This window comes from Saccoglossus kowalevskii, chromosome 1 (assembly GCF_978046115.1).
Source record: "Saccoglossus kowalevskii chromosome 1, keSacKowa6.1, whole genome shotgun sequence".
In the NCBI taxonomy this organism is placed as follows: Eukaryota; Metazoa; Hemichordata; class Enteropneusta; family Harrimaniidae; genus Saccoglossus; species Saccoglossus kowalevskii.
In genome coordinates this window covers 25093464-25107275 of record NC_140641.1, presented here as the reverse complement: position 1 = coordinate 25107275, position 13812 = coordinate 25093464, and the positions used below count along the sequence as shown (strand labels likewise).

Below are 13812 nucleotides of genomic sequence, written 5' to 3'. Positions count from 1 at the left end.
GATGGGGGGGGGTGTCTGGAAAACATGTTTTATTGCAATCGCCGAAAAATCTATTAACTACCATAGAATTTATGTTTTGTGAGGCGTATTTAAAATAGAAAAGTGACGCAAATGAGTAAGCCAAGCAATATACGCAAACTAAAGCATGCTAACATTTGTTTTGGTATTGGTATGTTGTTTAATGTGTCTACCAAGAAACTTTGTTGAAAACAATTCATATTTTGTATGTTAGACGTGGAATGATAAAACCCAGATTCCGTTACTAGTTCGGTCGCCTACATTATGCCTGCCAAATTACTAATATTGTGATGGCTTATTGTTGTTGTTGTTGTTTGACAATTTATTGCAACATGCTTTATAAATTTTGTTTCAAAGATGAACCATGGGTACGAATCTGAAGATTATTATCATCCTAATTAGCATATGGATTATTCCAGGTAACACATTATTTAAATATAAGCATTTTAATCAGATATAAACTTCATTGCCTAATTATAGTCATATCAAAGACAATACGTAAGATACATAATTTGCTCAAAGCTAATGCTTCACTAATCGCCTGACCATCGTCTGATCACATGACCACTAATGTTTATTTTTTTTCACAAACCTCAGGAATTATTTCATCCACCGAAGAACCTACAACAGATCTCACAACTTCATTGGATACTATCACTGAATTAACTACGGAGATTACCACTGAAGAAACTACAACAGATCTCACAACCTCATTGCATACTACCACTGAATCAACTACGGAGACTACAACTGAAGAATCTACAACATATCTCACAACTTCATTGGATACTAACACTGAATCAACTACGGAGATTACTACTGAAGAATCTACAACAGATCTCACAACTTTATTGGACACTACCACTGAATTAACTACGGAGACTACCACTGAAGAATCTACAACAGATCTCACAACTTCATTGGATACTACCACTGAATCAACTACGGAGACTACGACTGAAGAATCTACAACAGATCTCACAACTTTATTGGACACTACCACTGAATTAACTACGGAGATTACCACTGAAGAATCTACAACAGATCTCACAACTTCATTGGATATTACCACTGAATTAACTACGGAGATTACTACTGAAGAATCTACAACAGATCTCACAACATCATTGGACACTACCACTGAATTAACTACGGAGACTACTACTGAAAAATCTACAACAGATCTCACAACTTCATTGGATACTACCATTGAATCAACTACGGAGATTACCACTGAAGAATCTACAACAGATCTCACAACCTCATTGGACACTACCACTGAATTAACTACGGAGACTACCACTGAAGAATCTACAACAGATCTCACAACATCATTGGATACTACCACTGAATTAACTACGAAGATTACCACTGAAGAACCTACAACAGATCTCACAACATCATTGGACACTACCATTGAATCAATCACAGAAACTACCCCTGAAGAACCTACAACAGATCTCACAACTTCATTGGACACTACCACTGAATTAACTACGGAGACTACCACTGAAGAATCTACAACAGATCTCACAACATCATTGGATACTACCACTGAAGAATCTACAACAGATCTCACAACTTCATTGGACACTACCACGGAATTAACTACGGAGACTACCACTGAAGAACCTACAACAATAATCACAACTTCATTGGACACAACCACTGACTCAACCGGGGAAACTACCACTGATGAACCTACAACAAGTATCACAACGTCACTGGACACCACCGCTGACTCAACCTCGGAAGCTACCACTGATGAACCTACAACAAGTATCACAACGTCACTGGACACCACCGCTGAACCAACCTCGGAAGCTACCACTGATAAACCTACAACAAGTATCACAACGCCACTGGACACCACCGCTGACTCAACCTCGGAAGCTACCACTGATGAACCTACAACAAGTATCACAACGTCACTGGACACCACCGCTGAACCAACCTCCGAAGCTACCACTGATGAACCTACAACAAGTATCACAACGTCACTGGACACCACCGCTGACTCAACCTCGGAGACTACTACCGATGCACCAACAACAGAAACACAATTTTCTACAAACATATATGCCCCACCATGTGAAGTGGTTTCTGGCTATGAGAATGCAACTTTCCAAAACGTTTTTGTTTATGAAAATGAACCCTATGGTACATTTGTAACTGTCCTATTATCAACTGAATTGTATTCAGAATATGACGTCATATATGAATTTGCTGGACGTGTTGAACATTTCGCTATTGATATAAATGTAAGTGAACACAATTCCGTGAACTAGCAATATATAAGTCACATACTAGTCAGAGAAGAATATATAATGTAATTATTATGTATGCTAATTTGATTAACAATATTAGTAATATAGTAGTTGTTTGTATTTATAGGGTACTGTAACAACATTATTGCCATTGGATAGAGAATCCCGCGACTTGTTTCACTATGCTGTTGTTGGATATATTGCAGATGAAACTAAATGCTTCAATTTACCGGTCAGTAGTTCATCAACATAACGTATTGTTTCAAGACTAGGGTTTCAGCGAAATCGTAATTAGGTTATTCATGTATTTGTTCCTTCCAGTAAAGTAAATTGTAATGCAAACTAATATTACGCAAAACTGTAATGAACTTTCAGGTTGCCGAAGAATTGCTGATTACCGTTTTGGATGTTAATGACAATTCCCCTAATTTTACTAGTGAAATATATGTTGGGTCTGTCGATGAAAATTCTCCCGATTACACCGAAGTTATCATGGTAGGTTGAGTTGATTTAAACCGAAATTGTTCTCCGCTTCGTTCGATCGTTGTACATCGTCCGTGCATACTTTACAGAAAGCTCATCTTATATTCAGACCTCATATTATTATTTTTTCATTCTAGTTTCCACCCATACTTGCAACGGATAAGGATGATGGGTTACATGCATCAATAGTATATTCCTTAACCGGCGAAGGTAGCGAGATGTTTCACATAGATCAGTTCACGGGAGAAATAACCACAAGTCACATAAACTTAGATTATGAAATGAATACAACATTCCATCTCACAGTGACGGCTAAAGATTGCAATGGGGAGTATGGAAGCCGAGAAAGTAACTCGTCCGTTGTTATTCAAATCAGTGACGTCAATGATAATGCACCAGTTTTTGAGCAGTCTGAATATAATTACATACTTGCAGAAGACACGGAATTAGGCTACAATCTAGATATTTTATCAGCTGTGGACGACGATGATGGCATAAATGGAAGAGTGATTTATTACCTAGAAAATGGTGACCATGGGGACTTTAAAATAGATAGGTACAGCGGTGCGTTATATGTCTCAGGGGAGTTGGATCGTGAAGTCAGATTTTCATATAATTTGAACATCATTGCAATTGATGGCGGTGATCCAATCTTAGAGACAAATACCACCGTTATTATACACATAACAGATATCAATGATAATATTCCGGTATTTTCACAAGAAGTGTACACTAACAGTGTTCAAGAAGATCTCAGCATTGGAAGTTACGTATTATCTGTTACAGCCAATGATGCTGATTCCGGAATGAATGGGAATATTACTTATACGATAGACACAAATGATTTCACAATTAATGGAATTACAGGTGAGATTATCATTATTTGATTGGGTAGAGAGATATCAGATGATATCAATATGAAGTATATCTCAGTTATTAATTTTACGCGAGAAACACATGAAAACCGCGCATGTACACAATGAAACGATTTTCAGTGCTAAACCAGTACACAATTATGTTCTCATAGGTGAAATATACACTAATCGCATGTTTGATTATGAAAACCATGACGACAGAACGCATGAATTTATGGGTAAGTTAAATTAGCGCTACCCATAAAGTCACAAATAAAGTTTCATTTCATAGTATTTGTCAAAAGCAACTATTAATTAATTTATCATGGTGCTAATTATATGGGTTGATTGCTTACATCAGTTATGCTAAACATGTAGATAAATGACTCACGCATATCTATCACGGTACATGTTACATGTTATTTAGTCGTTAATTACAAGTTTATATACGAACGTATAAAAATAAAATACGTGATTTGAACTCTCAAGTCAGCAACAAAACACATAACTGCTATTTACCTTGATTTATCATTTCAGTTGAAGGTAGAGACAACGGAATACCCTCTCATACGTCATCGGCATCTGTTGTAATACAAATCCTGGACGTTAATGATAACTCCCCAACGTTTACCCACACCCAATACAATGGTACAATAATGGATGGGACACTAGCTTATTCACCCGTTGTTGTAACACATGCTTTTGACCTTGACTCTGGCGATAACGGAAATATATTCTACTACATGACAGAAAATACCACAGATTTTTTCAGCGTTGATTACAAAGGGGTTGTGTATTTGACGGATGATGTAACTTATGACGATCTTGAGGACGTGCTTGGACCTGATGACTCATTACAATTTTCAGTTGTTTGTCAGGATAATGGAACACCATCTCGTCAAAGTTCTACAAACATATATGTCATATTCAAGAACGTGGGTGCGTATTAAGAGAATTATTATTAATATGATTAATACGCATTCGACATTGTACTGCTATATACATGTATTAGGTTCTATACTACAATTAAACTCCCCCAAAACATGAAAAACGGGCATATTGTACACATGAAACCAACGAGTTGTACGCTAACATTTCATTTCCAAACCTAAGTCTAGCTCATCCTATTATTGTTACAAGTAACACATTATGATTTTGACGTTTCACACGGAATTTCACGATTTCGCCAAGAGTTGTTGTTGGTACACGATATGTAACTATACTCAATTTATGGCTGATAATTATCATTGTACATTGTAATATACATTATCTGTTGTATTATTTTTCAGACAATACGAATTCTTCATGCGTGTCCAACGCATCATGGTGTGGCAGCTTTTGGTACAAATTTAAAGTGGTTGAACATTCACCAGCAAACACTGTGGTAGGAGATGTATCTGACGAAGCATCTGCTATGACCAATCCAAGTTATGACATTCTGGAAGAATCTGCAAGTGAGTTATTTTGGGTGGATGATGATGGGGTAATACGTACGGTCGATGATAGCGTAGACCGAGAGACGAATGCGACAATCATGTTAACTGTAGAAATCGTTTCTGGTAGTCCAGCTATTACTAAGTACGTACCGGTGTATATCAACGTATTGGACATCAACGATAATGCACCTTCGTTCAACCCGTCATCTTACTTCGTTGGAGTGTTAGAATACACGCCGTCGGACAGTATAATAGCGGTAGTACATGCAAGCGACCCCGATTATGGCATCAACAGTACACTGACATACATCGTACAACAACCTGCTCACACATATTTTTTCATGGAATTCAACATTCTAAAGAACAGTCAAGAACTTGTTATCGCAGACATGATAACCGCAGGATTAGACGTGGTCAATGGAGTCGTTGACATCATTATTGAAGTTCGCGATGGTGGGTATGAGTATTCACTGAATGATGCCACTGTGCGATTAACAATCATGGAGGCAACAGTTGACCCCGGTGGTAGGACGTACGACAACTCAACAGTAATGGAGAATAGTCCCGCTGGTACAAACGTTACACATGTGGAAGCTGAAGGTTATGAAGGATACGATATAATCTATGATTTCTCACAGTCCAATGTGGAACAATTTCATATCGACAGTTATACTGTATGTATATATGGTTTAATTATATTATTACAGATGTTAAATCTGACAATTATCACATATACACATATATCAACGCAGTCTTACTAATTTTGGCATTTAGCATCAAAGTTGTTATTCAATATTAACCTATATCATTGCGCTAGTCAATATTATATGTATCGACTGAGTTAAAATCGACCTTTTTTGTTTCAATTTGGTTGGTATTTTCTATGTAATACTGAAAATGAAACGTATGTGAATTCACAAATATGTCTACAAACATCATTATTTGGCAATTTACTACTACTGAAATGTTTTTTATTTCAGAAAAAAAATGTTTCATTTTGAACAAATAACTTTTTAATGTAATGTAATATGTATAACCTTTAACAGGGTGTAGTGACAACTACGGAACCTTTAGACAGAGAAACCCGAGAGACATATAGGTATGAAGTTGTTGCAAAACTAGAAGGAGATTCTGCTTGCCTTGTTGACCCTGTAAGTATGTTAAAAACGGGCACCTGCGTCGTGGGTTCATACTTTTGTTTTTATCTCCCTGAAAACAACATATATTTTGCTTATCCATTGCAGGTGATTGCCGAATTACTGATAACCGTACTAGATGAAAATGATAACAGTCCAAAATTCTCTCAAACAGAGCCATATTCAGGAAGTATCGATGAGAATTCTCCTCCAGACACGACCGTGATGATGGTAAGAGCATACCAAAAAGAGTGTGGTTGATAGTTGGGACGTAATAATGCACGAGCATCGTTGTATTTCAACAGTTTGCTTTGATTGTTTGCCTGTCTGTCCATAAATAAACTATATCAATGTTGCTGTGTATTCATGGTTATTGATTTAAATTTGTCATTCCTACATACCAAACAGAATATTTAATTACTGACACAAAAGTACAGCCCTCCACACAACTATAGCACATACACAAACACATAACTAACAACTTACGTTTTATTGTCTTTTCAATAGATTGAAGAAATCATAGCATCTGATTTAGATAAAGGTTACAATGAACTAATCATCTACACTTTGGATGGGCCTGGACACGAACAGTTTCAAATAGACAGTCGCACAGCAGTCATCACAACAACAGATGATACAGATATTCTGGACCTTGATAGGGAGAGATACGATCAATATGAACTTTTCGTCACTGCCTCGGACCGTGGCGGTGGTGATGGCAGTCTCAATAGTACTGCGACAGTGATTATCAATATTCTGGATGTAAATGATAACAATCCACAGTTCGAGTACTCGTTATACATGTATTCATTTGAGGAAAACATAACAACTGGGTATCTGATAGATACTTTAGTCGCCACTGACTTGGATGAAGGAGACAACGCGAAAATTATCTATTCCATAGTGTATGGAAGTGAGGGTAAGTTTAGAATAGACCGATACTCCGGAGAGCTGACTGTGATAAGTGAACTTGATCGAGAGAAAACAGCATCGTATAAACTGAACATTTCAGCTGACAACGGGGTTCCAGGGCGAATTGATTTCACTGAGGTATTAATTGACTTAATCGACATAAACGATAATGCTCCCCAATTCAGCGAAACCACCTACCGTGCAAATCAAGAGGAAGAAGTGCAGAACGGAACTTTTGTGCTGAGAGTGGTGGCTGAGGACCCGGATGAAAACGATAATGGTCTTCTAACATATAGTTTGAACTCAACTAATTTCGTTATCAATCCGGATACAGGTAAACAAGTATTGGAATGTCACGTCAACACGCAGTGCATTTTAACATGCGACGTAACGACTATTGGGTATCTCATACTGTGGCAATAAACCAAGGGATATACCAAGGAATTGTGTGAAATCGAATATAAGTATGCCATTGTGCTTATCAACTTTATGTCAATGTAATTCTGAGATATGGAAATTACTTTAAAATATCAACAGCTATGTAAAAAAAGTCCATAGAACTAGAACATAAGCGTTATAGATACACAGATTATAGTTCCGAACGCACGATTGCGTAATTCTGAAAAAATAATGTTCGAATGTATTGCTTTTGAACACCTAATACCCAAGGATCGCAATGTTTTTCATTATGTTCTATGATCGTAACTCATAATATATAATTCTTACTGTTTTCAGTGTGCTATCCTCCATTATTATGCAGTTATAATTTGTATGGTTTAAAATCTGTAATATTTTCAATATTTGCTTTAGGGGAAATCTTCACATATTCATGTCTTGACTATGAAGACCCAGATGGAAGGCGATACGATTTTTATGGTAAGTTTATAATGTATTACTTATGTGCTCATCTCAGTCGGGGAAAATAAAACAATGCAATCGAACATGAGAACATACTAAAATACTCACTGAATCTACGGCATTATATATCGTAATATACTCTTTTACAGCTTACACCCAAGACAATAGACCTCCATATTATACGTCAACAGCAAGTGTTATAATCAGCATTGTAGATATCAATGACAATTCACCTGAGTTCGCCAGTGATCGATACGACGGCACGGTGGAGGATGGAACGGGTGCTGGGCATGTGGTACTTACCGTAACAGCTACGGATGAAGACAGCGGGGAAAATGGCCGCATCTCCTACCACCTTACAGATAACACCACAAATCTGTTTGCTATTGATGACAGAGGTTTAATACAGCTAACGGGGCCAATCTATTATGACGCAGACTATCTCGACGAATATCACTCTCTGCAGTTTACCGCAGTAGCCGAAGATCACGGTATCCCGCCGCTCAATGGCACTGCGAAGGTGAATGTGACAGTGACTAAAACGAACGATGTCGCTTTAGAATTCAATCAGACATATTATGACGGAAGTGTGGTGGAAGAACAAGAACCTGGAGCTTACGTTCTAACGGTGTCGGCGGGAAACGATGACGACGATATATGCTACAGATTCACTCATAGAGTGGACGAATTTAGCATAAATTCAAATGTAAGTATAATATGTTTTTTATTTACTATTCTCCTTTGAGCAATTAAACACACACAACTATTAAAACCGACCAAGTGACTGTACTTCTACTTGTTCTACTTGTAAGATTATGGAAATACCGACCAGCATTTGAAAGACAATCCACATGCATTCACCAATTGAAGCCGAGGGATCGTCACCTGCGCACGCGCGGGAATCCCAAGCGATGATAACAACACACGTTAAAAACGCAAAGGATGTAGGTGGACGCTTGTTTGTAAACTATAACATGTTCTGGCCATCTGGCGCATGCGCAGGTGACGACATTTCTGTCCGCTCTTGGATGCAATCATTATCATAATGTTTACAGTCTGCCTCCCCTCTTTCCCAGTCGATTCATAAAAATACACAGTAGTGCATGTCAGAAAAATTGTCTAGCATGCCGCAAAATTCGTACAGGAATTCCATTATTTATTGCATGGGACTTTTCCATATATACCATATTCCATACCTTAGACAAGTCTGCTCGGAATTGGTCGTTTATATGGAGCCATGTATTGCACTCTTTTTGCAGGGTGAAATCTTTACTATGGAGACACTAGACCGTGAAGAGAAAGAGTGGTATTCTTTTTCTGTTGCAGCTCAAGATTGTGATCCCGAAAGAGAGCCACAGCAGCGAACAGCTTACACCTCGGTGAATATTGTGTTACATTCTGTCACTAGTTTATTAGTTGTAATGTAATGTAATGTAATGTAATGTAATTTAATGTACATCGAAACATGGCACTAGAGACAAAATATGGAGATACATACATTTTTCCAGGACTTTAATAACAGTTAAGATTTATTTTATTCTAGGTAATGGTATATGTGCTAGATATCAATGACAATCATCCAATATTTATTGACTTACCATATCAAATGTATGTAGTGGAAGACGACTACACGAGTACCTCAGACACAGTGATTGGCCAGGTCACCGCCACTGATGCGGATGCAGGTACCAACGCCGAGGTCTCATATGAAATAATCGGTGATGGAAATAATGGTAAGATAACACAATGATCCGTTGTCGGAAATAATCGATCCATTAATTGTGTTTATACACGGTATAACATCGATCAACATGACTTCTGTAGTAGTTCCGTACAATGCGCGATTTCTTGTGTGTAGTTGACGAGCATGTTAAATAACACTTGTCTATTTTATTTGAAGAACAAATATTCTATATAGACGAGACTGAAGGAACGATATACGCAATTGGCTTCATTGACAGAGAGTCTAAAGAATCCTATATTCTTACTGTGATGGTAAATCTGATTACATAATCAATCCTTTATTCTATATATTCCATGGATGTATTTAGAACATGTTATTGTTTATAAGACCATATCAGCCCAAATATTTATGACAACAAGTTAGTTTTGCAGTTGTCACTAGATATGCAAACACATGCAATATGCATATCTAAGCATTATAATATTCTTGTAATATTCAATTCAAACAAAATATCAGATATATATTTTCACAGTAGTTATTACACGTAAAATAAGGTTTTAATAACCAGGTATTTGTATCAATGTCATTATATGGCCAATTTTCCTTCTCTTCATGCTTAAATAGACATCAACCTCCAGCTATAGAATACTACATAAGTCACGTACAATTGGGAGACCCATTGAAACAACTTACACTAATTTATTTTTGCGAATGAATCAATGAGTGGTATGGTACGCTGATGTTTATTCATTCTTCACACACTATACAGGTAACAGACCATGGTGTCTTGTCATTGAGTAGCACTGCTACCGTAACCATCGACGTATTGGATGTTAATGACAATGCGCCAATATTCAGTGAAGACGGTTATCATGGGACAGTTAAAGAAAACACCGTCAATGATGACCCAATTGTTGCTGTGCTAGCAACTGATTCTGATCTCGGAGACAATGGTACCGTCTCATATAGTATAATACATGGCAATGATGGAAACTTTCAGATTGATGGTAAGAAACATTCGTTGCATTGTATTGTATTCTGATGTGGAAAATACTGTAAAACAGGTCTGTGTGGTGTTGATAAAATGCACACATGTGTGATACTGTGGTCAACCCCATGACACGCGTTGTGTTGTGTTGTATTGTGTTGGCATAATTTGAAAAGCATACATCCTGCCCTCCCGTGATATAATGTTATGCCTCCCTTTCAGTTGCATGTCTAGATCTAGACTTGATTGCAGCCTGTTGCGATTCCGATGAAAAATGCTTGAAAAATAAATATAAATTGCGTAAACGAAGGGTAAACGCGAAATCCCAACAGACTTGCCATCAGTGTAAGCGCCCCACATTACCGGCCAGATTCGGGCTTAGAAGAAGAAACAATAAGCACGCTACCAGATTTAAGTCGCAGTTTATTTATTTATTTTGGTGTGTGATTTAGAGGAAAATGTCCAGAGAAATCTATACTCAGAACTTGACAAGCGATGTATTGAGAATGTAATGGGATTGACGTCCTAGCTGTTTGCATTACAAATATGTATTTGTTAATATTGTGGTTCGATATTCAATACTGTATAACGGATTACGATTCGTCACAATCACACATTTGTTGGAAGTGAAAACAATATTCAATGTAATGACAAAAATTGTAAAATGCTGTGGAATTTCTTTTGTAAATAAAAATATACTAGCAATTTTCTATTAATGGTTTATTCAAGTGGGCAAAATATAATGTACCGAAAGATTGCCCGTAGAGTATCTCTACCCTGGCTACACTGAAAAGTAAGCAACCGACAGCCTGTATAAAAGGGGGCTGTGATTGGCTGTTACTTACGCGAGATTTGAACGGGACTTACGTAGGCGTCGGATCAGATGTAGGTAGGGCGGAATTAAAAAAAAATCACAAAATCAAAGTAAAATAATAAAATAAAAAGGCATTAATAACAAAAGTAATAAAAAATAAAATGAAATAAGTTGATAGCCAAAATAATTAAAGCCCGTACACTACATCAGATTTTAATCAGATTGGATTCGTCATAAACTAGAAAAAATGCATTTGCCGGACACACGACAGTATTCGTTAAATGTAAAATCAAAACTACTAAAACAAATGTGATTGTTACTGTACGTATCAATCAGTGCACAAACGTATTGGGGAATTTCTACTTTGTCGAACGAATACTAATATGTGAGCTACAAGAGTTTTCAGTTCATGATGAATCACAGTCCAGTGTATTTATTAATGTGCAGTATAAAACAACAACACTTATCCATATGTTTAAGGTATTAAATGGTTAAGCAATTAGATTATTCGCTGTTTGTATATTGTGATTTCAACAGTATTTACTGATAGCACGTATTAATGATAACGATGCATCGTCATGTGTAACTTGTGTATTTTTTATTAAATTTCAGAATATACTGGTATAATAACTCCTGCTGGTAGCGCCGATATCGATTATGAACATAAAATATACTACCGGTTGACGGTGATGGCGATGGATATGGGAATTGTACCATTAAACTCAACGACTACTGTATATATTAATGTAACGGACGTCAATGATAATGCTCCGTATTTTGTTGGCGAGCCTTACGGGAGGAAAATATCAGCAAATGCGCAGACGAACGATTCTGTAGTGAACGTGACAGCTGAGGATAAAGACACTGGCAAAAATTCTCTTATTCGATATCAATTTCAGGACTGTAAGTTGAATCTTTCTGCCATGAATTATAATATAGCCTCGTTATAAACATGTTGTTTCTATACAACCATGTAGTGATATGTACATATACTGTCAAATTTCAGATGAAGGTGATCATTTCACGATAGACACGTGGACCGGTGAAATCAGGGTCGGTGATTCTAGTTTGACAAGTGCACAAAAGGAGAATAAACTGATAGTCGAAGCACACGATCATGGCGAACCATCCTTATACAATACCACTGAAGTAAGAGCTACATTAATTGTATGAGTTTTATTTACTGCACTATAAGAATACAATACTGAGGGGAGGCAAGGGGGGTAGCTGGTACGGTTTTACGGGAAATAAAAAGGGCTTTTCACAATTTACGAAGAAAAAAAAGACGTTTTTACAGTTTACAGTGTTAACAAATGGAACATTGAATGGTCCGAAGAGCTCTCCGACTCAAATTCTCCACCATTGCTGCGCCGTGTGAAGAGACGCATGCGCATATTACCCTCGTAATGCTCTTCATTCGGTTAGAGGGCCTTTTACGTCTTGACATTCAATTTTGTAGTGATTTGTGTCATCTAGTCGTTTTACAGTTTCTAAAATATAATTTCCCTGGATTATTCTTTACGATTTTTTTATTTGGATTTTAATTTTTGTACGTACGAGAAAAATGACACATTTTTACAGTGTACGAAAAAAAATTGATTGATTACGTTGTACGTCTAGCCTGTGATTACAGAATTACGGAATTTATTTTTTCTATTTACGTTGTACGAACAAAAAAATATTGCAATTACGTTGAACGAAAATAACCCTTGCCCCCCTCAATACTACTAATTTATTCTAAATATTCAAAGCGTATTAACTGTTTCTAACGGAAGTGACTCAGGCTGTTTATTGTATTATGTTTTGAAGGCATGTATTTGCAATTAACACTTTATCTTGTCTTTGTAGGTCTATATATACATAACAGACTTGAATTTGAACTGGCCTCAATTTGACCCTGCCTATTATGCCGCACAGGTGAACGAGAACGCGAGTAATGGCACGTTTGTTGTGCAGGTGACTGCAACTGACGCAGATGCTCTGGACAGCACAGAAGGGGCAGGAGACGTGTACTATGAAATCCTCGATGGGAATCATAACGGTAACAGGAATACATATTTATGGATGGGAATTATAATTATAACGTTTTTAGTATTATAATTGAATTTATATTAGAACATAATTGTAACCAGTCCAGTAGAATCTAATTAAAAACTGTGAAAATGAATGTTCCCACGCGAAAGACGACGACGTCACGCGGGATCACAAAATCGATGTATATCTAAAAATTCTTATGCAAATTAATAAGTCTGTGAAAGACCGATTAGTGTTAATCTCAGATCGTTTTGATTGCATTGTGTATGTTTGTATATATCGAGAATCTCTCAATCGAGCTTTCAATGTATGCCGTGTATTGATACAT

The 13812-nt window shown here is 36.9% G+C and overlaps 1 protein-coding gene across 1 annotated transcript; it reads left to right on the top strand.

The window, feature by feature from the left end:
• The first annotated feature begins 382 nt into the window (after nucleotides 1-382).
• LOC100373359 (cadherin-23-like) lies at nucleotides 383-12623 on the top strand. Its single transcript, XM_078008660.2, has 19 exons — nucleotides 383-437; nucleotides 616-2279; nucleotides 2413-2517; nucleotides 2661-2780; nucleotides 2906-3635; nucleotides 3796-3861; nucleotides 4160-4561; nucleotides 4912-5732; nucleotides 6105-6209; nucleotides 6303-6425; nucleotides 6702-7440; nucleotides 7917-7982; nucleotides 8114-8670; nucleotides 9224-9343; nucleotides 9508-9697; nucleotides 9865-9959; nucleotides 10418-10655; nucleotides 12063-12353; nucleotides 12457-12623. Exons 1-19 carry the CDS (start codon nucleotides 383-385, stop codon nucleotides 12621-12623), a joined length of 6654 nt encoding a protein of 2217 aa, XP_077864786.2.
• Nucleotides 12624-13812: the final 1189 nt, after the last annotated feature.

Coding starts and splice junctions, on each gene's coding strand:
- LOC100373359 (XM_078008660.2), top strand. CDS start 383: ATGGGTACGAATCTGAAGATTATTATCATCCTAATTAGCATATGGATT. Junction 3,862..4,159: donor CAGAACGCATGAATTTATGG/GTAAGTTAAATT, acceptor TTATCATTTCAG/TTGAAGGTAGAGACAACGGA. Junction 9,698..9,864: donor AATCGGTGATGGAAATAATG/GTAAGATAACAC, acceptor TTTTATTTGAAG/AACAAATATTCTATATAGAC.